The sequence below is a fragment of the Rana temporaria genome, chromosome 12 (genome assembly GCF_905171775.1).
Source record: "Rana temporaria chromosome 12, aRanTem1.1, whole genome shotgun sequence".
NCBI lineage: Eukaryota > Metazoa > Chordata > Amphibia > Anura > Ranidae > Rana > Rana temporaria.
The window spans coordinates 117,739,425-117,767,266 of record NC_053500.1 but is presented as its reverse complement, the minus strand read 5'-3'; the positions used below and the strand labels follow the sequence as shown (position 1 = coordinate 117,767,266).

At 44.1% G+C, this 27,842-nt stretch overlaps 1 protein-coding gene across 1 annotated transcript in view; it reads left to right on the top strand.

Moving 5' to 3' along the window:
• The window catches only part of NECAB3 (N-terminal EF-hand calcium binding protein 3), a 111,018-nt gene that overhangs the window by 50,447 nt on the left and 32,729 nt on the right, over window positions 1-27,842 (top strand). The window contains exons 5-9 of the mRNA XM_040330344.1: window positions 189-286; window positions 19,184-19,320; window positions 22,637-22,749; window positions 22,975-23,054; window positions 24,189-24,242. Of these exons, the coding sequence (XP_040186278.1) occupies window positions 189-286; window positions 19,184-19,320; window positions 22,637-22,749; window positions 22,975-23,054; window positions 24,189-24,242 (482 nt within the window). The remainder of the gene's footprint in view (window positions 1-188; window positions 287-19,183; window positions 19,321-22,636; window positions 22,750-22,974; window positions 23,055-24,188; window positions 24,243-27,842) is intronic.

The window sequence follows — 27,842 nt, the reverse complement described above, 5'->3', positions numbered from 1 at the left end:
TGTTTTTTTCAAATGTATATTATCGACATAGTTTAATCTCTGTAAATGTGAAATCTATTGTGGGACAAGAAAGTCGATTTAACCCACTTCTCCTCCATGAGACAAAAGTAGTCAAAGTTGCCCTTGTTAATAAAAGTTGGAATGTAATTTATCAAACTTTGTAATGATTATCTTTCTCTGGTTTTTAGATTACTTCTCAGAATATCTGGGTGAATACAAGAATGTCCTCTCAGCTCTGCAGAATCTGAATGGGACTATATTGACAGCTATGGATAAAACTAAAATGGTAAGAGAATGTATGGCTTCACCAACACCCAACCACAACATAAAGGGGAACCTAATGAGTAGACGTCCCCTTCTGTTCCTGTTTCATGACAAATATAAAATGTTGGGTTACATTGGTCACAATGACAAATAGAAAGGTTGAATTTCCCCTTGGGACACAGACAATATTAAAGTGGAGTTCCACCCATTTTTTCATGTTTGTCTGTGCTGCATGCCCTAATCTCATAGGGCCTGATCCTCAAAAGGGATACGCTGGCGTATCTACTGATACGCCGTCGTATCCCTGTTTCTATCTATGGAACTGATCCACAGAATCAGTTTCCAATAGATAGGCAGAAGATCCGACATGTGTAAGGGACTTACACTGTCGGATCTTAGGATGCAGTACCGCATCCGCCGCTGGGGGCATTTCTCGTCGAAATGCCGCTTCGGGTATGCAAATTAGCACTTACGGAGATCCACAAAGCTTTTACGCTTCGTTTTTTCTCCGTAAGTATTAGTTTGCTGTCGCAAAATTAGGGCTACTTTTACAAGGCCTAAACTGTTTACACCTTGTAAAAGTAGACCCTTCTACCCCGCGTCACTGTCATTTTTTTTTTTTTCCCGCCGCAACTCTTTTTTTTTTTTTACGCCCGTCGTGATTCTCAAAACTCGGCGCAACGAAAAAACCGCGCAAAGCACGTCGGGAAAATGACGTCGGGAGCATGCGCAGTACGTCCGGCGCGGGAGCGCGCCTAATTTAAATGGGACTCGCCCCATTAAATTAGGAACGCCTTGCGCCGGACGGATTTAAGTTACACCGCTCAAAATTTCTAGGTAAATGCTTTGTGGATCGGGCACTTAGGTAGAGATTTTGCGGCGGTGTAACTTAAATAGGAAAAAATACGTTGCGCCGGGTTTTTGTGGATTAGGCCCATAGTGTTCAGAATGGACAATTTTTATTTATTTTGTTGCTTGTAAATACCTTTATTTTGTAGTCCTTCATTACTTCCTCCTCCTTATTAGCCTAGGCTATTAAGTCACAAGGCTATTCGTACGGGTTTCTGGGATAGGCATCATGTATCCCAGTAGTCCTTGCAAATAAACCTGACTGAAACCTATTACATCTCTTGTGCAGCACTGAGCATGTGCGAGATCTGCAAGGCTGAAATCCAGGAAGTCATACAGTCTGGCTTCATGATGCCCACACTTAAGATGGCCACGGTCTATCTTGATTATCTCTCTCTCCACTCATTACCAACGCCTTCAACCTCAGTGCCGGGGCAAGGCACCCCTTCAAGTAAGAGGCCATTTGGCGTTGTTCTTAATTTTTAAAATCTCAAATAAATGGTATTATTCTATGGCGATTTCTTTTTCTTCTTTGAATACTTCATGTGGTGTGGAGTGTGGCGTTATCAAGACAACAAGAACCTAGCCTGGAATCTGATCTTTACCTATGCCTAATTTGACCTCTTTTTAATTAAAGTGGTCAACAGCTTGCGGTAAGGTGCCATCCATGTGCACTTATTTGGTGATTTATCTTGCTTTGGTGAAGGTGGAAATCTCTAATAATCAAGTTGTATCATCCTTCAAGTAGCTGTCACTCATCTACTTCACGTATGGACTTTTTTGCACGATAATCAACTATTTATTTATATTTAAATGTGTTTCCCCATTTGGGGGCTGTCACTTTAAATCGGAATTGTTTGATCAATTTAGTATATTTTTCTGACATTCACCCATCACTACAACGGTTATTTTTCATTGGTATTTATTTATTTATTTATACACAGATGTGCTAGCGCCTCTTATCTTTCACTCAATCTTATTATTACAACCCACTGTAATTTTTAGAGAGCAGCTCAGCTTTATAGTATTGTTCTATTACTATTTAAAAAAAAAATTGGCGCGAGATTCCATTTTCCATATTTCAGTAAAACAAGTATGGCGATGACATCCCTAGTAGTTCCTTCCCTTTAAAAATTGCATCAAAAACTCCCCAATGCTAATCTGACAGACTCCCTTAGGCCGCATACACACGATCAGTTAAACCGATGAGAACGGTCTGATGGACCGTTTTCATCGGTCCAAACCGATCGTGTGTGGGCGCCATCGGTTATTTATCCATCGGTTAAAAAAAAGACAACTTGTTTTAAATTTAACCGATGGATTCCTAACCGATAGAAAAAAAACGATCGTTAGTAAGTTCAACAATCGGTTAAAAATTCACGCATGCTCAGAATCAAATCGACGCATGCTTGGAAGCATTGGACTTCGTATTTTTTCAGCACGCGTTGTGTTTTACGTCACCGCGTTCTGACACGATCGGTTTTTTAACCGTTGGTGTGTAGGCACGACTGACCATCATTTAGCTTCATCAGTTAACCGATGCAAACGGTCCATCAGACCATTCTCATCGGATGGACCGATCGTGTGTACAGGGCTTTAGTGTAATCCCCTATGCTCGTATTCTGTTGGACTGTTACCATGGTAACACAGCATGGACTGGTTTTGGGAGCATTAAGTGTGACAGGTTCAACTTCCATCAGAATATAACGGTGATACGTCTTACACTTTATTTTCTTGTTCATGTCTTGATGATTTTTTAACTGATCTTCTCTTGCCAATGTCTTACTACTTTGGTGGAAATGACTTTCCTACCCTCCCACTGCAGTGCTCTATGTTGACCTGGATTATTAATGGCCACACTCCTCATTGTAAGCTTTCTCATGCAGACTTTCACACCAACCTTTGTTGGTCAAGGGAATATTTGATTACTCTCCGGGGGTTTAGAAGGATTTTCTTCCCCACTCTAGCACATTGAACCAGGCTGTATAGTTTTTTTTTGCCTTCCTCTGGAATGGATCAACGATTAGTAGGGTTTAGGGCTCTATAGATGAAGGTTTTCTTTTTTTTTTTTTCTGTTGGTCTTTTTTTCAACCTTACTATGTAACTTGTAGTGTACAGCAGTGGTCATCAACCCTGTCCTCAGGGTCCACTAACAGGCCAGGTTTTCAAGATAACTGAAATACATCACAGGTGATCAGGGCCGGTGCAAGGATTTTTGCCAACTCAGACGAAGGTGCATTTTGCCCCCCCCCGGCACGCACTACAGATCCCAGCAATAATACATTATACAGCGCAATGGAGAATACCAGCAGCTATAGAGGAACAACACATCCCAGCAATACATTATATAAAACGCAATACAGAATACCGGCAGTTACAGAGGACTACAAATCCTAGCAGTGCAGTGTGCCATTTTTTTTTTTAAACAGGAAACTTTAAAACAGGTCGGTCCCCCTGTTTCTGAACACCAATCATCTGTGCACCGGGCGGCTCCTTCCGTCCCGAGTCCCTCAACTGGTCTGTCGCCGTCGCCTCCTACACTGCCTGCTGCTGCGGGTCCGGTCCGTCTGTTGCTCCGCCTTCTGCAACCCTCGCTCCTTTACATCATGGGGCTGAGCGGCCAGGGGAACCAGGGGCGGGGCCACTTACGTCACTCACTGACGTAGGCGCCGCCACCGCGTAGCCAAGGACACGCACACTGAGACTGAGTGACAGAGTGACTCACTGCACAGGTCAGCGCCGCTCCGGGGACCGGGGGACTCGTCCTTCAGATGCTGCCCGCAGTGGCAGCCCAGCCACAGACATACTCTACTAGTACTATCTCGATGATCGGGCGGGCAACTGTCCTGGTCACGGACCGGTCAATTTTCCGCCCTGTTCCCTGCTGCCGTAAGGCAAGTTCCCATGTTGCCTTGCGCTAGAGCTGGCCCTGCAGGTGATATAATATGCTGCTCACTGATTGCAGTATTCTAGTCTGCATCTCTCCAAGGTAATACATAAAACCTGGCCTGTTAGTGGGCCCTGAGGACAGGGTCGATGACCACTGGTGCGGGGAGGGGAGGTGTGTTTGACCAGACGTGATAGATTACACAATGCCCTGGGTAGTGTTGTCAGACTCTAGTCACTACTGGACTGCCTAGTCATATTTAGAAATTCCGTACAATTGCTATGGGAGGAAAGTGAGACCTGCTGACATAGAGAGGCAGACATACATAGACAGAAACATGAAGATTGTTAGTGTAATGTCTCTCATGAATACCCTAGTTCGGTGATGTTGTGTGATGCCATCCCACGCAACAGAATTTCTAATATTCAGCATACATTATCATATGAAGCTTCTCTTTTGTGACCCAAACCAGCAACTATCGCTCAGTCGCTGCTCCCTTCCTAGGTATTAGTTTTAGCAGTACTACTGAGTTACTGTCACTTACTCAAACTTAAAGGGGTTGTAAGGGTTCGTCTTTTTTATTTTCTAAATAGGTTCCTTTAACCACTTAAGACCCGGACCAAAATGCAGCTAAAGGACCTTGCCCCTTTTTGTGATTTGGCACTGCGTCGCTTTAACTGACAATTGCGCAGTCGTGCGACGTGGCTCCCAAACAAAATTGACGTCCTTTTTTCCCACAAATAGAGCTTTCTTTTGGTGATATTTGATCACCTCTGCGATTTTTATTTTTTGCACTATAAACAAGAATAGAGTGTCAATTTTGAAGAAAAAGCAATATTTCTTACTTTTTTGCTATAATAAATATCCCCCAAAAATACAGTAAAACTTTGAGTTTGGTTAGAGAGCGTTTTGCAATTTTTTTAGCGATTTTCCATTTTCCGTTAGGAACTTTTTCCGTCAGAAAAATAAAGAACCTGCTCTCAATCTTTTGTTGGTGGAAATTTCAACAGCAAAAGTCCGATGGAGCATACACAGGGTCGGAATTTCCGACCAAAAGCTCACATCGGATTTTTCTTGTCGGAATTTCCGATCGTGTGTACACGGCGTAATTGCTATGCAGATTTTTACAAGTGTGTATGGCCAGCCTCAGTGTGCATGTATTTAAAAAGAAAAATATACGGTATCTGGTGCTAAGTGTACTTTAAACAAGATGGACATGCTGTGAGTTATGATGAACCGTCTGTTCTCTTGAAAAGCAGTATTGGGACAAACCTGTCTGTACAGCTGTGATAAGACAGAATGCTTTTGCTAATGAACACTTATTAGTACAGCAGTAAAACAAGCCTTACTCAAGCTGTTTTTATTTTTTTTATTTCTCAAGTTGATTTCAATTCTGAGCAATCTCCCAAGTGACTCGGATTCCTAGAATCCATTCCAAGTAGTTCTGTGCTTCTCTTTATCTGCTTATATAAGATACAGATTTGAGCTGTTGGTTGTCGCAGACGAGGCAGTTTGCAGCATATATGGATATTGAGCTGTGGAGGGTCCAGACTCTTCCAAAGGGATATTTAATGAGCCGTGCTGGCCCCCCTGCAGTTTCTGTATATTAATGCACCCCATAGTGAGCGTCTGCATAAAAGAACGTAAAATATAGGTCACTAGCAGCGTTAAACAAACTGAGCACCATTGTGACACGCGATTTACTGCTTTGCTGAAAAAAGTACCCAACTTTGTGCTTAAAGACAAAGTCCCGGATTCAGATACGAGTTACGACGGCGTATCTCCAGATACGCCGTCGTAACTCTGAGTGTGCGGGGTCGTATCAATGCGCCTGATTCTTAGAATCAGTTACGCATAGATTTCCCTAAGATCCGACCGGCGTAAGTCTCTTGCGCCGGCGTATCTTAGTTGCATATTTACGCTGGACGCTTGGTGGCGCTTCCGTAGATTTACGCAAGGAATATGCAAATTAGGTAGATACACTGATTCAGAAACGTACGTCCGCCCGGCACATTTCTTTACGTCGTTTACGTAAGGCTTTTTCCGGCGTAAAGTTACCCCTCATAAAGCAGGGGTAAGTCATGTTAGGTATGGACGTCGGAAACGAACGAACAGCGTCGTATTTTACGTCGTTTGCGTAAGTCGTTCGCGAATAGGGCTGTACGTAAGTTACGTTCACGTCAAAAGCATTGACAGTTTGCGGCGTAATTTGGAGCATGCACACTTGGAAATGTTCACGGACAGCGCATGCACCGTTCGTAAGAAACATCAATTTACGTGGGGTCACAAGTAATTTAAATAAAACACGCCCACATCATCCACATTTGAATTAGGCGGGCTTACGCCGTCACATTTACACTACGCTGCCTTAACTTAGGGCGCAAGTTCTTTCTGAATACGGAACTTGCGCTCTAAGTTACGGCGACGTAGTGTATCTGAGATACGCTACGCCCGTCGATAGATACAAAAATGTATCTGAATCCGGGCCAAAATGTTTGTCTAAAGCAATGTTCATTTTGAAGTGAAATTTCAATTTAGTTTTAGTCTTATGCCGCGTACACACGACCGGTTTTAATGTCTCAACGTGATTCTTGTCAAAAATGCTCGAGCAAAGCGCGGTGACGTACAACACGTACAACGGCACTATAATGGGGAAGTTCTATTCGGATGGTGCCACCCTTTGAGCTGCTTTTGCTGATTTTGTGTTAGTAAAAGTTTGGTGAGAGACGATTCGCGCTTTTCAGTCTTCGTGCTTTTCAGTCTGTTACAGCGTGATTAATGTGCTATCTCCATTACAAACGCTAGTTTTACCAGAACAAGCACTCCCGTCTCATAACTTGCATCTGAGCATGCACGTTTTTTTCCCCGTTGTTAAAGCCTAGACACGACCGTTTTTCACAACGTTCTAAATTTTTAATGCCCATTTTTCACATCGAGAAAAATGCTCTGAAGCCCACACACGATAGTTTTTAATGACATTGAATTGGCCAGCAATCAGTTGGTTTTAGCAGAGGTCCCCTGAGACCTTAAAAATATTTCAAGGGTTCCTCTGGGTTAAAAAAGTTGAGAAAGACTGGTGTAGAATAACAGAGATAAGATCATTATAGTACTTGTCCAATCACAGCCTGGGGCAGGTCAAGGACAACCTAGGCTCAGAGGAAGTGGGTTGAATGTTGCTGTCCATCAGACCGAGGACATCTAGCTGTAGAAACTGGATCAAAAGTGATTATTGCAGAAAAAGTTGGTTTTATCTTATCTTTTGATAGGCTATTTATTTTTATCTTGTTTTTTTCGGTGGCATTATCCTTTAAGGCTGGCCTCACATATGAGCCGCATGTGGTTAACAGCAGTAGTCCAGTGCAGCCTGGTTTTCTGTTTCAGATCTGATATCAGCCTGAATTTTGGGCTGAATTCGGACCTGAAACGGAGTGTTCTGCCATCACTGGCTGAGGTATAATAAGACAGATAGCTAACTCTCCTCCCTTAACAACTCATTGAGGCAAGCACAAGGTCCTTTTTTCAACTTTTATTGCAGGGAAGTTAGAGTAAAACTAAAATAAAAGAAATAACATACAATCAGTATACACAAAATACAAATATACAGTCCTAACACCCTAGTCTAACTAGGAAAAGGGATTATGAACATACCGGCGATGTTTCCATTAGGCTGGCATTAAAATTGCAGCTGAATAAGTGTGGAGTTCGCTGGAGAACATGCATGAATGAAGAAGGAAGATGGCTACTGGGTGCTGTCTCTCAGACCTTATGGTATAGTCCATAGGAACTATGGGAAGCTACGGTGGCTTTTAAGCAACAATCACTTTCTACCTTTAGTAAATTATTCACAGATAACAAGTATGTAAAAGAGCCACTAGATGGCGACATTACAATTTACTTTACATCTATTAGCATATTCAACAATTAAACAAAAGCACATAAGAAACACTTGCTGAAGGCATGACACAGACCAAGAGACGCACCACAATTTTGTGCAATTCGCACCGGACCCCGCTGTGGAGATATGTGAACCGGCGCTATAGAGAGCCGGTTAAATGGTGTGAACCCAGCCTAAAACAAGCTCCCAATTAATTCTGTAGCTGCAGGTACTGTGGAGAAATTCATATTTAATCTTCAGAAAAACTGCATGTGGTTTGGAGTAATCATCAATATTAGGCTGTATCTGTACTATGAAAAAGCAGTTCACGATTCCCAGCTGGTCCGGGGGGGCATTAGGAATTATTTGCATGGCCCCCGCCAACTATCCTATAATTAGGATTTTCTTTTGGATTTGTTATGGAAGAGTTATCTTCCATTTTAGCCCCCGGCTCACACTGATGCAATGGAGAAAGTGCTAAATTGTTCATGTGATCTGCTGCGGGTGTCAATGTTAAGTTAACAACACCCCAAAAGCAGGTCGCAAAATGCGGTATGTTTGCCTGAATCTTATTCATACCCATGTGATCCGATTACAGTGCGAACAAAAAAAGCGACTGCACCTTTTTTGTGCAGATACAGTGCGATTTGAGTCATACAAAATGAATGGGCTCAAACTTCACCGCACAGAATGACATGTGGTTTGCACAGGAATACGGTGTGATTCCTGTGCGAATCGCATGTGGTTTCACAGTGTGAATCAGGGCTCAAAGAAGCCCTACAGAACTTCTAAAAAATTACACACATTTATTATATATCCTTCATCCTACCTGAGACATTGCTCGTATTGCAGTGCGTTTCCTATCTGATGCTTGTTTATTATTATTATTTAATTACAACACAGATGAAAGATCTGATAACAGTGTTCTCATGCAAAGCATAGATGTCACAGCCGCCTACACAAATATACAAATTGAAGATTCATCCATACATCCTGTGCCATATGGACACATACCCAGCTATGTGCTGAAATCTCAGCATCCCATCATCCTAAAAGGGCTGGTAGTATTAGTAATGTAAAATACACTTTTATATGTGTTCATTAAATGTGTTCATTAAATTTCTTTTGGGGTTAGATTGGAAAGCGATAGAAGACTAACATTTTCAGTTGTCACTGGAACAGGAGGTGAGGGCAAATCTTCCATTGGGGACCCCTGTTCTGGTAACAACTGTCTCGGGTTGTTCTGGAAATGTTATAGACAGGCAACTTCTATCCTCATATTGATTAGTGGTTCCAAATTAAATAATTTTAGCAAAGAAAAGGTATTACAACCCATGGATAAAGGATGCTGCACACCCCTGATAATACTTGAAGAAAGAGAAATTTACCCCTAGGGGCTTTGTGTTGCAGCAAGATATAAATAATATACAAGTTTAGTAAAAAAAGTATAGGGCCAGATTCAGGTACAAAAGCGGCGGCGTAACGTATCGCATTTACATTACACCGCCGCAAATTTTTACAGGCAAGTGCTTGATTCACAAAGCACTTGCCTGTAAAGTTGCGGCGGCTTAGCGTAAATCCCTCCGGCGCAAGCCCGCCTAATTCAAATGATCCAGGTAGGGGGCGTGGATCATTTAAATTAGGCGCCTTCCCGCGCCGAACGTACTGCGCATGCTCCGTTTTGAAATTTCCCGCCGTGCTTTTCGCGAAATTCCGTCGCACCGACGTGATTTTTTGAACGTCGACGTGAGTTACGTCCTTTCCTATTTACGGACGACTTACGCCAAAAAAAAAGAAAATTTAAAATTCGACGCGGGAACGACGGCCATACTTTAACATGGCAGGTCTATCTATACGCCACGAAATAGCAGCTTTAATTATACGCCGGGAAAAGCCGACTAGCGACGACGTAAGAGAATGCGACGGCCGCGCGTACCTTTGTGAATCGCCGAAAAAAGCTAATTTGCATACCCGACGCGGAAAACTACGCAAACTCCACCCAGCGGGCCCGAAGTATTACGCCTACGATCCGAAGGCGTACAAAGCCGTACGCCTGTCGGATCGAAGCCAAAAGCCGTTGTATCTTGGTTTGAGGATTCAAACTAAAGATACGACGCGGCAAATTTGAAAGTACGCCGGATTATCAGCAGATACTCCGGCGTACTTCTTCTGTGAATCTTTTTTTCAGAATCGTGAGAGAATCGTGATCTTCACTCTATGCAAAAGAATCGCGATTCTCATTTTTCCCAGAATTGTGCAGCTCTAGTGTACGGGGCATTATTCTAATCAGGACTCAAAAGAATGCAAACATGTAATAAAAACATCCAGACACAAACTATGGCATTAGCTCCATATACAGTGCCTTGAAAAAGTATTCATACCCCTTGAAATTTTCCACATTTTGTCATGTTACAACCAAAAATTTAAATGTATTTTATTGGGATTTTATGTGATAGACCAACACAAAGTGGCACATAATTGTGAAGTGGAAGGAAAATGATAAATGATTTCCATTTTTTTTTTTTACAAATAAATATGTTAAAGTGTGGTGTGCATTTGTATTCAGCCCCCTGAGTCAACACTTTGTAGAACCTCCTTTCACTGCAATTACAGCTGCAAGTCTTTTGGGGAAGTCTCTACCAGCTTTGCACATCTAGAGAGGGACATTTTTACCCTCATTCTTCTTTGCAAAATAGCTCAAGCTCTGTGAGATTGGATGGAGAGCGTCTGTGAACAGCAATTTTCAACTCTTGCCACAGATTCTCAATTGGATTTATGTCTGGGCTCTGACTTGGCCATTCTAACACATGAATATGCTTTGATCTAAACCATTCAATTGTAGCTCTGGCTGTATATTTAGCGTTGTTGTCCTGCTGAAAGGTGAACCTCTGCCCCAGTCTTATTTCTTTTGCAGGCCCTAACAGGTTTTCCTCTAAGATTGCACTGTGTTTGGCTCCATCTTCCCATCAACTCTGACCAGCTTCCCTGTCCCTGCTGAAGAAAAGCATCCCTATCACATGATGCTGCCACCACCATGCTTCACGGTGGGGATGGTGTGTTCAGGTTTATGTGCAGTATTAGTTTTCCGCCACACATAGCGTTTTGCTTTTAGGCCAAAACATTCCATTTTGGTCTCATCTGACCAGAGCACCTTCTTCCACATGTTTGCTGTGTCCCTCACATGGCTTCTCACAAACCGCAAACGGGGCTTCTTATGGCTTTCTTTCAACAATGGCTTTCTTATTGCCACTCTTCCATAAAGGCCAGATTTGTGGAGGGCACAACTAATAGTTGTCCTGTGGACAGATTCTCCCACCTGAGCTGTGGATCTCTGCAGCTACTCCAGAGTTTCCATGGGCCTCTTAGCTGCTTCTCTGATGAATGCTCTCCTTGCCCAGCCTCTCAGTTTAGGTGGACGGCCATGTCTTGGTAGGTTTGCAGTTGTGCCATAGTCTTTCCATTTTCGAATGATGTATTGAACAGTGCTCTGTGAGATGTTCAAAGCTTGGGATATTTTTTCACTAAGGTCCGTAAAAACATGGATGAGTTTGGGGTGGAGGAACTTGACTGGCCTCCACCTCAAGTCCTTACTTCAACCCAATAGAACACCTTTGGGATTAATTAGAGCGGAGACTGCGAGCCAGGCCTTGTTGTCCAACATCAGTGCCTGACCTCACAAATGCACTTCTGGAAGAATGGTAAAACATTCCCATGGACACACTCCTAAACCTTGTGGACAGCCTTCCCAGAAGAGTTGAAGCTGTTAAAGCTACAGAGGATGGGCCAACTCAATATTGAACCCTACGGACTAAGACTGGGATGACATTAAAGTTCATGTGCGTGTAAAGGCAGGTGTCCCAATACTTTTGGTAATATAGGGTGTATAGGGTATATATATATATATATATATATATATATATATATATATATATATATATATATATATATATATAAAACGAGTGTTGAGGGTGAAGTGCTCTCAATGCTAAGCAATTAGGCCCTACCACAGGCCATATGTAGAAAACACTGAACAGAACATGGATTGATGCAGCAATCCCATTTGTTCATTGTTATATATATATATATATATATATATATATATATAATTTAAGTATGTATCTGTTCATCTAAAGCTTGGCTTTAAAGTGAGCCTGAAGAATGTTGCTTTTAAGGGATCACTTTAAGGCTAATCTGACTGCAATGCTTTTTACAGCAGATGAAGTTGAGCCCTGTGGTTATTTACAGTGACACTTGATGTATCTGCGGAACAAGCTCTATCCACAGCCCCTCCCCCACTGTCCCTGCGGTTGGATTATTAAGTATGAATGAGGTTTATATATCCAGAAGGGCTGTCCCTCCGGCGGTCTCTGCAGGACCTCTTCTACTGCGGATTTATATAAGCTCCCCATGAATTGCATAGAAGACGCCTGCGAGACCCTGGCCCCGGCAGCGGAGAGGAGACATTTTTACATATTTATAACTATGCTAAATACAAAAGGGAATTGACTCAAGCAGCAGCCCTGGGAAAATCTATGGCAGATTTGGGATTTTCATTCTACTAATTATACTATTAGAGTTCCTCTGATGAATAGTCAAGTAACCACTCTGCAGCAATTTATATATAAACTGCTCCCAAAGCCACTTCATTAAAACCAATGGCCTACATGTTCCTTATTCTCTCTCTTAAGATTTTGTAAATATGTAAAAAACAAAAGCTTTTGGTGGTATCAATGTGGATCTTAAAGCAAAACTGCAGTGAAAAAAAAACACTAGCCTAATGAAAGATAAAGTAAAATAGCAGCTTTTTCTGCAGTATTCCCCTTTAATCCAGAGCTGCTCCCTGCAGTACTTTTTTCTGCCACAAGATGTCCTCCAGGTTAAATGACAGCTAATATCATAGGGCCAGATCCACAAAAGGGATACGACGGCGTAATTGCTGTTACTCCGTCGTATCCCTGGTCCTAACTATGGAACTGATCCACAGAATCAGTTTCCCATAGTTAGGACGAAGATCCGACATGTGTAATTGAATTACACTGTCGGATCTTAGGATGCAGTACCGCATCCGCCGCTGGGGGCATTTCGCGTCGAAATGCCGCCTCGGGTATGCAAATTAGGACTTCCGGAGATCCACAAAGCTTTTCAGCTTCGTTTTTTCTCCGTAAGTTTTATTTTGCAAACGCAAAATTAGGGCTGCTTTTACAAGGTGTAAACTGTTTACACCTTGTAAAAACAGACCTTTCTTGCTAGCGACGCGATTTTTTTTAAATTAAAACATTTTTTTTTGGAGCCGTATCTTTTTTTTTACCCGACGCAACTTTATTGTCCCGTCGCAATCCACAAAGCCCGATGTAACGTAATTTCGCGCTATGCACGTCGGGAAAATGACGTCACGAGCATGCGCAGTATGGCCGGCGCGGGAGCGCGCCTCATTTAAATGGGAATCGCCCCCTGGAGAAGAGGAACGCCTTGCGCCGGCCGGATTTAAGTTACACCGCTCAAAATTTCTAGGTAAGTGCTTTGTGGATCGGGCACTTAGTTAGAGATTTTGCGGCGGTGTAACTTAAATGGAAAAAGTTACGTTGCGCCGGGTATTTGAGGATTAGGCCCATAGTTCCTGTTCATAGTTCCATTGCATAATTCCTGATGAACTGACCAAAGCTCATGCAGTTGGTGGCCCTGCTGGCCACGCTCCATTGAACAAAAGTTGATCATTTGATTGAGTTTGCTACAGAAGCCTGCTGGAAAATTTACAGGCAAACAGCGATTTCATCCAGACAGCTGCAGCTGCTGTTGGGGAATTCTGTCAGAATACAATAGTCTAGCTACAATAGTCCTGTCACTTTTTTCTGGTGCAGTTAGGCAATACAGCTTGGTCCCCTTCCCACCCTTAGCCTGTGACCAAACATTGAAGGAGCAGCAGCTGACTGATTCGGTTATCTCCCTCCTCCTGTGCTCCTTTATTTAACACATGTGCATTCAGCAGAATCTGATAGGCCATTTCATTCCCAGTCTGAGTTCCACTGAGGGTGTGCTGAGCAGGATGTGACAAGGTACCTAAATTACTTCATGTCCTTCTATTGAATATAGAACTGCATTCATTTTCAACATTCTATTTTTTTTTTGTATATTTATAAAATGTCAGTGAATGAATGGCACAGGCATTCATTCAAATTCATCTATTCCCACACCCGGCCTGCCGCCGCTAAATGTCAGTGCATGTGATGTGATGAATTCACGTGCACCCGGCCTGTCATGCTGACCTACGCAAATATGTGGCATTGGCATGAAGGGGTAATGCCTGCAGGGGTTGTACAAGGGGTTGTGCAATATGCAGAGGGGGCTGTGTAATGTAAAGGGGTCCAGAGGTGCGGGGCTGTGTAATGTAAAGGGGTCCAAAGGTGCGGGGGCTGTGTAATGTAAAGGGGTCCAGAGGTGCGGGGGCTGTGTAATGTAAAGGGGTCCAGAGGTGCGGGGTGTGTAATGTAAAGGGGGCCAGAGGTGCGGGGGCTGTGTAATAAAAAGGGGTCTAGAGGTGCGGGGCTGTGTAATGTAAAGGGGTCCAGAGGTGCGGGGGCTGTGTAATGTAAAGTGGTCCAGAGGTGCGGGCTTTGTAATGTAAAGGGGGCCAGAGTTGCGGGGGCTGTGTAATAAAAAGGGGTCTAGAGGTGCGGGGCTGTGTAATGTAAAGGGTTCCAGAGGTGCGGGGGCTGTGTAATGTAAAGGGGTCCAGAGGTGTGGGGGCTGTGTAATGTAAAGGGGTCTAGAGGTACGGGGGCTGTGTAATGTAAAGGGGTCCAGAGGTGCGGTGGCTTTGTAATGTAAAGGGGTCCAGAGGTGCGGGGGCTGTGTAATGTAAAGGGGGCCAGAGGTGCGGGGGCTGTGTAATGTAAAGGGGTCTAGAGGTGCGGGGGCTGTGTAATAAAAAGGATTCTAGAGGTGCGGGGCTGTGTAATGTAAAGGGGTCTAGAGGTGCGGGGGCTGTGTAATAAAAAGGGGTCTAGAGGTGCGGGGTTGTGTAATGTAAAGGGGTCCAGAGGTGCGGGGGCTGTGTAATGTAAAGGGGGCCAGAGGTGCGGGGGCTGTGTAATGTTATTTTCATTTATTAGCAGGTGAATGTGGCCCTCCATACATTCACATACATTGAATCCGGCCATTAAGTTGAAAAGGGTTGCTGACCCCTGTGTTAGAGGGTGGCTATGTTGATTCTCAATGGTCCCAATGTATGTAGGAATGTGAGGACCATAAAAGCATGCAGAAAAACAAGGTAACAAACTATTTAATGGAAAAATAGATTACAGGGCCATTAAGTGGTAGAGTTGTATAGATTATTTTTGAAGAATATGGATATTGTTAAAATTGTGTGGAATGGCTTGCTGTTTATATTTGTTGAATTGTATGAAAATTGGCTTTTGAATGGACACACCTTGGGGCAGATCCTCGTAGCGCATCTCTGATAAACTACGCCGCCGTAACTTACAGCGCATTTTCCTTATCCTCAAAGAATTTGCGCCGTAAGTTACGGCGGCGTAGTGTAACTTTGGCGGCGTAAGGGCGCGCAATTCAAATGTATGTGATGGGGCGTGTTTTATGTCAATACGTCGTGACCCGACGTAAATGACATTTTTTTAAACGGCGCATGCACCGTCCGTAGGAGTATACCAGTGCGCATGCTCGAAAATAAACCGGAACAAGCCAATGTTTACAACGATGACGTCATTCTACGCAAATCCCTATTCGCAAACGACTTACGCAAACGACGTAAAAAATTCAAAATTCAACGCGGGAACGACGGCCATACTTAACATAGGATACGCCTCATATAGCAGGGGTAACTATATGCCGGAAAAAGCCTTACGGAAACGATGTAAAAAAATGCGCCGGACGGATGTACGTACGTTCGTGGATCGCCGTATCTAGCTAATTTGCATACTCGACGCGGAATTCGACGGAAACGCCACCTAGCGGCCGGCGGAAAAATGCACCTACGATCCGACGGCGTACTAAGACGAACGCCAGTCGGATCGAGCCCAGATGCAGTCGTATCTTGTTTTGCAGATACAAAACAAAGATACGACGCGGGAACTTTGAAATTACGCGGCGTATCAATAGATACGCCAGCGTAATTCTTCTGCGGATCTTGCCCCTTGTCTTCGGAATATATTTTTCATCTCGATCTCTAGACTTACCAGAGGCTTTGCAGGACATGCTTAGACATATAGTTCTTCAGGTTCCGAGCCCCTGCAGCAGGCTTCTTTTAGCAAATTCAGAGTGAGTTATCCGGCATTGCATAAACAGACATCCTGCCGCGTTGGGTTGACTTCCCAGTAGCATCTGTATTTTATAGCAGAGCAAATTACAAGTAATGTTACAAAAATAGCCTCCCTTTTTATCTGTGCTGAACAAAGGACGGCTCTCCGCAGCGATAAACAGTCTGGACGGGCAGCAATGAAATCTCTTTTGAATTTAAAGGCACTTGTTAAGCCGTAGTGTGCAAGCCGCCTCTGACGTCAAGTGGAGGTGTCTGGAAATAATGAGCGTGTTAATCGGGTGATTGCTATACCCAGCTCATTGTGGCATGTGGAGCTCCAACATGGGTCTGTTTATCTGCACACGTTACAAAAGAATTTCTTGAAAGTTTGCAATTTGCTTTTGCCCTCCCTAGTGCTTATATAACTCAGATCATTTTGCGAGCTGGTGATAGAAGGAGGTTAAAAAGCGATGGAGTGGATTAGGAAGGTTCCACTGTGTTTACCAGATTTTAGAGTAGGAAAGTTCGCTATTGCAGCACTTTTCTGATGCCCCAAAGGCAGGATAGCACCTCCAGAGGCCAGCGGCGGGCTAGCATTTCACCCCAGGGCTGAGTCAATTGCTAAATTTGGGGGACCGGGATCAGCACACTTTTGTCTTTTTAAAGTTTTATTGCAGAACAGTTAAGTAGGTGAGGGTTAGAGGTTCCAGATACCATAGTAGATCATTTACAGACTCTCCAGATTGATGTCAAGCTTCACTGTGTCAAAATGTTTAATCCCATCTGGCAACACTGTTGGAGGCCCCTTGACCCGCCCTGCACTAAGGAATGGGAGCCTTGACTGCTGGATGCTTGGCAACCAGGCAGGGCATCAACATAAGGAGGGAGTCGGAGTGGCTCCGCTGGGATTGGCTACGATGGCACGAGGTGAGGGGGTGGAGCCAGAACTCTAGAAATAGCTACGCAGGGGCACGTCCCACTACTTCCGAAGAATTGACGTCACACGAGTTGGGGGGGCAAGGTGTTTTGGTATGGTTGAATTAAGTGTAAGTTAAGTTAAGCCTAAAGCTTCTCAGCAGTCAAGTGCTCAAGTGAAATGAAAGTCTTGTTCCCAAATTTCAGTGCTTCCTCGTAGGGTTGCCGCCTCATCCCTTTCAACCTAAACACATATTAATTACACAGGTTCTGTGGCTGATTAAAGGGGTTGTACAGGTAAAGGTTTTTTCACCTTAATGCATCCTATGGATTGAAAGCAGCGCAGCCATAGGCTCGTGCTGCTGTCAATCACATCCAATGATGCGGCGCGCCGGGGGTGGGGCCTAGTGATACAGTAAGCGGCAATAGCCGCCGGCTGTAATACGGGAGTGCGCCCGCAGGAACTCAACACCATGCAAGCTCGCTCGCATGAATGTGTTGAGTTCTTGCATGGAGGAGCCGAGACAGCCGCCGAGAGACCTCAGAAGACAAGGTTCGGGGACACTCTGTGCAAAACGAGCTACACAGTGGAGGCAAGTATAACATGTTTGTTATTTAAAAAAAAATTATAACTTTACAACCCCTTTAAGGTGGTAATTTAACTCACTTAGTGCCTTATCTGCATTAAATTAGCCTCAGAACCTGTGTGTAACGAAACGTCCCACACTCCGCTTGAGTGCTTTCATCATATACCACTTCCTTCCAGTCTGAATATAGATATCAGATATTCCAACCACTGACAACTACAAACAAGATGATACTCGTTTGATTGCTGAATATGGACTGTTTATTAGAACCAAAATACAAGTCTTATATACAGTTAAAGAGGAGGCTCTGCCCTCCTGCTCATATTACTCTAACAATACACTTGTAACCAGAAACATAAATTAACATGAGCTAATTAACTAATCCCTTAAAGCAGCCAATGCGACTCCGTGCCATCAGGATTTCACTACAGGTCAGACTTGTCACCGAGCTTCACACAGTAGATTATACATTATCATAAGTATAAACACAGGGCACCTTCTCAGAATAGCAGGAGTTCCAGCAGGAGTCGGCCCGTCTCCTACATTGTACAGAGGCCAATGTGATCAGCTCTCTCAACTAACATGCTGAGTTTAGAATCAAACAAACCAACAATAGTCTTTATATATATCCTGGGAGATATTGTGGATAAATATTACTGTCCCATTTTAAGTATTTTCTCCGTCACCCTGTGCCAGGATGGTATAGGGTGACTTAGACATAAGAGGTGCATGGGTAGCTGAAAGAATGGGTTCCCAACCTTTCCAAGGGATTCTGTGTTCCACGGGCCCTCCCGTCACACTGTGTAAATAATATTTTTTGGGGTTTAAAGGGATGAGGTGGCAACCCTGCCTCCACGTGAGTCATCAGGCCCTTATTGAGAGACCAACCTTCTTCCTGGCTATCTCCAGCAAGGAACCTCCCCTGGGTCTCCTCCTTGGCACAGCTTCCTACAGACCAGACAGGACAGCCTCAGGTCCACTTCTGCACACTCTAGGCTCCAAACAGGCAATTGTGCCTAACAGCAGCACCTCCCTAGGCCTCAGCCCAGGGAAGAAGCGAGAGCACATGGCCTGTCCCAAATATTTATATGCTCCCCCAGCATGCACCAGTGGCCTTACCTCCTACTGGATTGGCTAAAGGAACTTTAAATATTCACAACTTAGTTTTGTTTGTTAAATCTCTTAATATGACCAGTGATACCAGTGACATCCACTGTTGATAGTGTGAAATCACAAGCCAACTTAAACTTAGGGAAAAACCTGGTGCAAAACCATACAATCAATCTGAGCTAACTACAGCCCAGCCAAAAACAAAATAGACATAGTAGCCCCTGTTTAGGACAAGGGGGCTACACTATGGCCCCAAACACGTCTTCTGGGGTCCCTCTGCGGCTCTCACGGCTCCTCTCGTGGCTCCCCCCCAACTCAGGAGCGCGCCCGTGAGATAATCCCCGGGGAGAGTGCTTCTCCTAGGGGGTTATCTGAAAATCTATTGGGTGTTTTAGAAAATCTGAAGGTAGATACTGTATATGCCAATAATAATTTTTTATTCACAGAACTACGAGAACGCCTCCCAGACAGAACAATTTGTCACGCGGTTTTTGCTCCGGGAGACCATGAACCAATTGCATTCCCTGCAAAGCTCTATGGAGTGTGCTTTGGAAGCAATAGAGGCTCAAGCTGGACGAGAGAGGTAGGACACTGCTACATGTGTGCATTAGCATTTTAGACATTTTAAACCATTAATTTCCATAGTGGAAGTACGTCAGTCTAAAAATAACTTTTTTATTCATAGTATTATGCCAGATGTCATAGTTTTACTTCACTCACAGGAAGTGAAATGCAGGGGGAGAAACAAATAAAGTCATAGATTTCCTGCACATATGCTCCTTGGTTCCTCATGCCTTAGAATAGATACTCATACCTTTCTATTAAACTCATGCCTCTCTATTACACCTAATACGCATCACTTTTATGCATAGCACATTGCACCTCTCCTTACATCTTCCAATTAATGCATTATAATTGGTTGCAAGGCGTGCATTGCCATATGGTGTTAAGATGGCCACACACTGCAATCTGCACAGTCTCTGTACAATCTACTGCACAGTAGGTACATCTAAAGGCAATTGTAGATTGATGCAAGCCTAAAAACTTGCATAGATCTAGTAAAAAATGTTGGAACTAAGTCCAAATCCTAAGTAATTTAAAGTATAACTCCAGGAATTATCTTTATTGACAAAAGTATTGCCTTTACACGCACATGAACTTTAATGGCATCCCAGTCTTAGTCCGTAGGGTTCAATATTGAGTTGGCCCACCCTTTGCAGCTATAACAGCTTCAACTCTTCTGGGAAGGCTGTCCACAAGGTTTAGGAGTGTGTCTATGGGAATGTTTGACCATTCTTCCAGAAGCGTATTTGTGAGGTTAGCCACTGATGTTGGACAGGAAGGACTGGCTTGCAGTCTCTGCTCTAATTCATCCCAAAGGTGTTCTATCAGGTTGAGGTCGGGACTCTGTGCATGCCAGTCAAGTTCCTCCACCTCAAACTCGCTCATCCATGTCTTTATGGACCTTGCTTTGTGCACTGGTGCGCAGTCATGTTGGAACAGGAATTGGCCATCCCCAAACTGTTCCTACAAAGTTGGGAGCATAAAATTGTCCAAAATGTGTTGGTAGGCTTATACCAACGATCAGTTTTCCCGGCGGTAAAAAGTCAGCCGGGAAAACCAAGAGGAAAACCAAGATTTTTCCCCCTACACACGGCCGGTTTTCCTGGCAGGAAAACTGCCATGAGAGCTTTGGCCGGGAATCCCGGCCGTGTGTATGCTCCATCGCAGTGTTTCCCATAGAAAAACTGCTGGGAAAAAGACCACCAGGAAAAAAAACGTTCTAATTTTTCCTGCTGGGATTCCTGGCGGTTTTCCTGTCGGGAAAACTGCCATGGAGCATACACACGGCCAGTTTTCCCAGCCAAAAACTGTCATAGCAGTTTTCCCGATGGGAAAACTGGTTTTGTGTATGAGGCATAAGATTTCCCTTCACTGGAACTGGGACTAAGGGGTCAAGTCCAACCCCTAAAAAACACTTAAGCTACGAGTAAGCATCACAGGATGCGAAACATGTCAGCTCTTTTTTCCTAATCCACTTCTTGGTTGACTGCATGAATTTTGGCTGTTTTTTCCATTAGAATTTTTGTTGTTTTTTCATGTTTTGAATAAAGACATCGTTTTTTGAGGAGTGCAGCGATCCAGGATTTTTCTTTCATCTCATGGTAATTGAGCACAGCCAGCACCCTATTGGTTTGTTGGGACGGAAGCAATGGGGATTGATTGTTTTTAGAGCGGTATACTTTTCTTCCCTAAAAAACACTTTTGCGATAAATTAGAGTGGAGTCCAACATCAGTGGCTGACCTCACAAATGCGCTTCTGGAAGAATGGTCAAACATTCCCATAGACACACTCCTAAACCTTGTGGACAGCCTTCCCAGAAGAGTTGAAGCTGTTATAGCTGCAAAGGGTGAGCCAACTCAATATTGAACCCTACAGACCAAGACTGGGATGCCATTAAAGGTCACATGCGTGTGAAGGCAGGCGTCCCGATACCTTTGGCATTATAGTGTATATTGGTCCAGCTTGGCATAAATGTAATTATCCATAACTTAGGCCCTGTACACACGGTCGGACAAAACTGATGAGAATGGACAGAGGTTCAGTTTCATCGGTCCAAACCGACGGTATGTATAGCCCATCGGTCTGTTTTCCTTCGGTCCAAAATTTTAAAACATGCTTCAAAATCGAACCAATGGGCCGCTGACCGATTGGTCCAAACCGATGGTTAGTACACAAAAGCATCGGTTCAAAACCCGCGCATGCTCAGAATCAAGTCGACGCATGCTTGGAAGCATTGAACTTCATTTTATTCAGCACGTCGTGTGTTTTACGTCATCGCGTTCTGACCCGATCGGTTTTTGGAATGATGGTGTGTACGCACATCAGACCATCAGGCCACTTCAGCGGTGAACCAATGGAAATGGCCCGTCGGACCATTCTCATCGGTTTGGAACGACCGTGTGTACGCGGCCTTAGAGTATAACTGAAGGGGCGCTCTGGATGCTGAAAGTCACTATAGTAGCTGCAATCTAAGGCCTCGTACACACGAGGGGACATGTCCGATGAAAACGGTCCGCGGACCGTTTTCATCGGACATGTCCGCTCGGAGATTTCTGTCTGATGGTTGTACACACCATCAAACAGAAATCCGCGCGGACAGGATACGCGGTGACGTGGCTGCGCCGTCGCCGCGACAATGACGCGGCGACGTGCGCGACCCTGGAAGGTCAATGCTTCCACGCAGGCGTCGAATCACTTCGACGCATGCGAGGGCTTTCGGCCGAGTGGACATGTCCAGTGAGTCGTACAGACGACCGAACATGTCCGACGGACAGGCTTCCAGCGGACATGTTTCTTAGCATGCTAAGAAACATTTGTCCGCTGGAAACCTGTCCGATCCGCCGGTAAATTGTCCGGTCGGCCGCACACACGACCGAACATGTCCGCGGAAACTGGTCCGCCGGACCAGTTTCAGCGGACATGTTTGGTCGTGTGTACGAGGCCTTACAGGTCCTGCTCCGAGCGGCTCCCCTCTGCACGCTGAAGACAAGGGGTCACTTGATTGGTACCTCCACCAATCAGGAAACCCTTTGTATTTTTTTTTTCAGAGAACACAAGGCACTATCTGATTGGATGAGGTGGAAAAGGAGGGGTGGATGACATCATGATCTACCCTTGTCCAATCAGAAAACACCTTCTATTTCATTCTGTCTGAATTTTAGAGATCTCCCCTTCTTTCCTGCCCCAGTAAACAGAACAGGAAGAGCATAGAAATGTCCCCTGTAGTGCCACAGACAGCATAAATAATATATATAGATATTATTGTCCAGATTCTGGCTTTTAAGACCAGTTCAGCTTTGTATCCTTATTGATCACATCTTCTTTTCATTTCAAGATTGGATGTCAAACAGGCAGAGCCTAAACAAGCTGGTCGCAGTTGCCCCCGCCGTACCCACAAATCTGTGTGCCCCCAGTCTACGGATCCTTACTCAGGAATACTGGCTAATGGTATGGTTTCAACTGTCACTATGGATCTCGAGTGTGAAAGTGTCTGAAGGATTAAAATAATCTGGTTTGGCCATAGCAGCCAATCGCATTATCCCTTTTGTTCCACTAAAACGCGATAGATGAATTCTGATCACGTCGTAGACAGTTCTTTGATCACTTTCATATAAAAGGCAGTTTATGTCATGTGTTGATGCCTCTGTGTAAGATTTCTTGTGTCTTCTCTAGGCCTGCCTGTGGAAGGGGAGAACCAGTGGTCCATACAGATCAATCGCTTAGAGCAGCTGATTGATAAGCTGGAGTGTACGGTATGTAATCACATCTGCTTCCTTCACTGGTAACCAGGAACATTAACCACTTAAGACCCGGAAGGTTTTACCTACTTCCTGACCAGGCAATTTTTGCGATACAGCACTGCGTTACATTACAGTGGAACATCGGTTTAAGAGTAACTTGGTTTAAGAGCATTTTGATTTGCGAGCAACTTTTTTTTTTTAATTCTGACTCGGTTTGCGAGTGTTGACTCGCAAGACGAACAGAATTAAAGCTAAATAGGCCTGCAGTACCTCATTTGGCCTGAAGTACGGGGGCGCAGGAGCTGAGAAAAGGCGACCATTTGCCTACAGTACCTCATTTGGCCTGAGGTACGGGGCGCAGAAGCCGAGCAGAGCCGAAAATAGGCCTGCAGTACCTCATTTGGCCTGAGATACGGGGGCGCAGGAGCGGAGAAAAGGCAAACATTGTCCTGCAGTACCTCATTTGGCCTGAGGTACAGGGGCGCAGGAAACAAGCAAAAGTGTCCTCGGGCCTTTTCGGCAGTTTTCCGCGCTCTCTGGCGCCCCCACCTCTGGCCGCATTCGGTATTGCATCCCATTGAAGTCAATGCGGAATGAATTATTTTAGTTTCAATTGACTTCAATGGGAAAACTCACTTTGATATGCGAGTACTTTGGATTACGAGCATTCTCCTGGAATGGATTTTGCTTGTAATCCGAGGTTTAACTTTACGGAAAATTGCGTGGTTGTGCAACGCTGTACCCTAATAAAATGATGTCCTTTTTTCTCCCACAAATAGAGCTTTCTTTTGTCGGTATCCAATCACCTCTGCATTTTTTTTTTTTTTGCGCTATAAACCAAACAGTATTGCAATAAGTCTCTGACTTGAACATTTACATAGTTAGTCAGGTTGAAAAAAGACACAAGTTCATCAAGTTCAACCAAAAAACCCCCCCAAAAATACAATCCCATATACACAAACCTATACCCACGGTTGATCCAGAGGAAGGCAAAAACCACATCAAAGCATGATCCAATTTGCTACAGCAGGGGAAAAATTTCCTTCCTGATCCCCCGAGAGGAAATCGGATTTTCCCCGGATCAATTTTACCGATAAATGTTAGTACTTGAGGTTTTTATGTATTTTTTCTTTCTTATACTTGCAGAGTCCTCGACTACAACCAGCCCAAGCGGAGGTAACTTCTAGTACCACACAAATGGTAAGTGGTCTTTAAAACTTCTTACAGAAAATTTTTGTTAAATGCCCAGCCCACCCAACAGTAATTTTCTTTATAGACGAAGTCAAGTGAAGCTGAATTGGCCCTGTGGTTTTTATATGTCTTGTATATTCCAATAATGAGAACTCTCTGATTAGTTGTTGCCTTTGTTCCTGTCTACCTGGGGGGTGTTGGGTGTTCCTGTCCACCTTCATGTGTTCCAACTCCTCCTGTTACATTCTCCATGACATAGAACAAATAAAAAAAAGTCCCTCATATTGGCCACACCAGGAGTGCAGACCAGGTAGGTCAGTGTCATAGGCGTGCGCACAGGGTGTGAAAATGACAATGGTCCCAAAAATGTGTCAAAATTGTCCGATGTGTCCGCCATAATGTCGCAGTCATGAAAAGAATCGATGATCGCTGCCATTAGTAGTAAAAAAAAATTATTAATGAAAATGCCATAAAACTATCCCCTATTTTGTAAACGCTATAAATTTTGCGCAAACCAATCGTTAAACGCTTATTGCGGCCTAAACTGAGGAAAAATGTTTTTTATATCTTTTTTGGGGATATTTATTATAGCAAAAAGTAAAAAATATAGATTTTTTTTCAAAATTGTCGCTCTATTTTTGGTTTATAGCACAAAAAATAAAAACCGCAGAGGTGATCAAATACCACCAAAAGAAAGCTCTATTTGTGGGAAAAAAAGGACGCCGATTTTGTTTGGGAGCCACGTCGCACGACCGAGCAATTGTCAGTTAAAGCGACGCAGTGCCGAATCGCAAAAAGGGGCCTGGTCCTTTACCTGCATTTTGGTTCGGGGCTTAAGTGGTTAAAGCGGAACTTTACCCATAACAACCGGACATAAAATATTACTACTATGATACAGGATTTATAATGTTCTTTAGCAAGGAACATACATTCCATTTAATAATTATGCTACCAAAATCAGTATGAGCAGCAAATTACCTCCAGCATTGTTCCTGTTTGTTCTTGACGGAGGCTGACATTTTGCTGAAGCCCAGAGCCCCTGAAAAGCAGTAAATCATAAAGCGAAACTAAACTCATTGATTTAACGATTTAAAAAAATAGTTACATTTCTGGAATGCCAGGATTTTTAACTGTCACAATTGCTTTTGTCCTCAACCAAACTGTCAAACCATCAAATGTCTGGTGTCATAACTGATCACATGTGCAGCACTAAGGACAGTTGCAGATCAAACAGAAGCAGATTCCTTGGCTGTAAAGGATAAGAGGGTTTAAATCCACTTTAAGACTGTCAGCAGATCGACCTCTACACATTCTGCAGTGCCTAAAAGTAGAGAGCAACTGAGCATGTGCAGAACAGGGTGAGAATGTATAAACAGTATAGGTAGACACTCATTTGTTTTACATGGCTATACCTCCAAAAGGGGCCAGCATGAAGTGATCTAGCAGGATTATTTTCTGACTAAAGTTCCACTTTAAAGTGGAGGTTCACCCTCAAAAAAAATTCTGACATCACATGGAGTCGAGCCATCCTACCGACAGAATGCCAGTGTTTTTTTTTTTTTTCTCAGCACATACCTCGTTATCACGATTTTCACCCCCCGGCAATCCCGCGGGACTGGGCGTTCCCAAGCACTGCCTGTGATTGACAGACTTCCGAACGGTGCATACTGCGCGTCACAGGTTGCCAACAGAACCCGAACGTCGGTGCGCAGGCGCCGTATAGAGCCACACCGACGTTCGGGTTTTTTCGTCAACCTGTGACGCGCAGTATGCGCCGTTCGGAAGCCTGACAATCACAGGCAGTGCTTGGGAACGCCCAGTCCCGCGGGATTGCCGGGGGGTGAAAATCGTGATAACGAGGTATGTGCTGAGAAAAAAAAAAAACACCGGCATTCTGTCGGTAGGATGGCTCGACTCCATGTGATGTCAGAATTTTTTTTGAGGGTGAACCTCCACTTTAAATACCACCAAAAGAAAGCTCTATCTGCAATGCCAAGTGACTGTCAGTCAAACCATCAGGCCTCATACACACGACCATTTTCCACGACAGAATCCATCAAGAAACTTGGTGGGAGAGCTTTTTTGCCGAGGAAAACGGTCGTGTGTACGTTTTTCATCGAGGAAACTGTCGAGAAACTCAACGAGAAAAAAAGAGAACAAGTTCTCTTTTCCTCAACGGGAGTCTCAATTTCCTCGTCGTGTTCCTCGTCGGGTTGGTTTTCGACGAGAAACACGTTCATGTTTATGCTAAGAAACCCGCGCATGCTCAGAATAAAGTATGAGACGGGAGCGCACCTTCGGTAAAAGTAGCGTTTGTAATGGAGATGGCACATTTGTCACGCTGTAACAGACTGAAAAGTGCAAATCGCCTCTTATCAAACTTTTACTTAACACAAAGTAACATGAGATTAGCAAAAGAAGCCCCCAGGGTTGTGCCAGTGGAATCGAACTTCCCCTGCCATTGTATGTGTTGTACGTCACCGCGTTTGAGAACGACGAGATTTGGTCTTGACCGTGTGTACGCAAAGAAAGCTTGTCGAGTTCCTCGACAAGTCTAACAAGGACCTTGTCGAGTAAAACGATGTGTCTTTTGCCACGAGTTCCTCGGTCATGTGTACGAGGCCTCACAGCAGAAAAATGGCTGCGGGAAAAAATGGGGGTAACATGCTGATATTGAGGTGGTTAAAGGAAATGAATAGTTTCATTTTGTTATGTAAAATGTTAAAACATTCCAGGTCCGAGAAATAGATAGGATTACAAGAAATGTCACTAAGAGCAGACAGGAAATCCCAGAGATCCAAAGGGTATTTCTTATCAGTTTATGCATCATAAACGTAGAATACAGGCTTATCCATATTGTGTTTGCCAAACATCAGTAACACAATCTGACCACATAACAAGGAAATTCTGCTGAAATAGAAAATCTTCTGCCAAACTACCAAAACTTGTGTGTTTACACCAATCAGAGTGAAGTCTCATACACACGATCGGACTTCCATCTGACTTTTCCGCGGATTTTGCTCCGAATGGGCGTTGGCCGTGAACTTGGTATGCATACACACGGCATGACTTTTTCAGCCAACAAACATGAACGTAGTGACGTAATAGATGTACTATGCGGTATACGCTCCATCGGACAAACTTTTTCGCTTTTTCATCGGACAAATGTTCGCTGTGAAAACAGGCAAACTTTCCGGCAGCAAATGTCCTATGTCGGCTAATCCGATCCGGTATACACAAGTCCATCGGACTAAAGTCCAAAGTACAAACACGCATGCTGAGAACCAATGCTAAAGATCAGACAATAGCAGAAGTGTCAGGTACCTTACCAGAGACCGAAGTGCTGGGAGGGCTTCCCTTGCGACTAAGTGCAGAGCGCTCCCTGAAGGTGGCACAGGGAGTGCTATACCCAAAGAGGCAGGGGTTGCCAGCTGCGACAAGCTGGGATGATGCTGGAGATCAGCTGGTGAGCAGGGTAGACTGCAAAGCAAGGGGTACCTCGGAAGTACCAGATGAGGCTGTGCAGCAGGGAGAACCAGAGGGGGAGTCAGGAGCCAAGCCAGAAGTCATACACAGGTTAGCAAGCAGAGGTAGAGTCACTGGAACAGG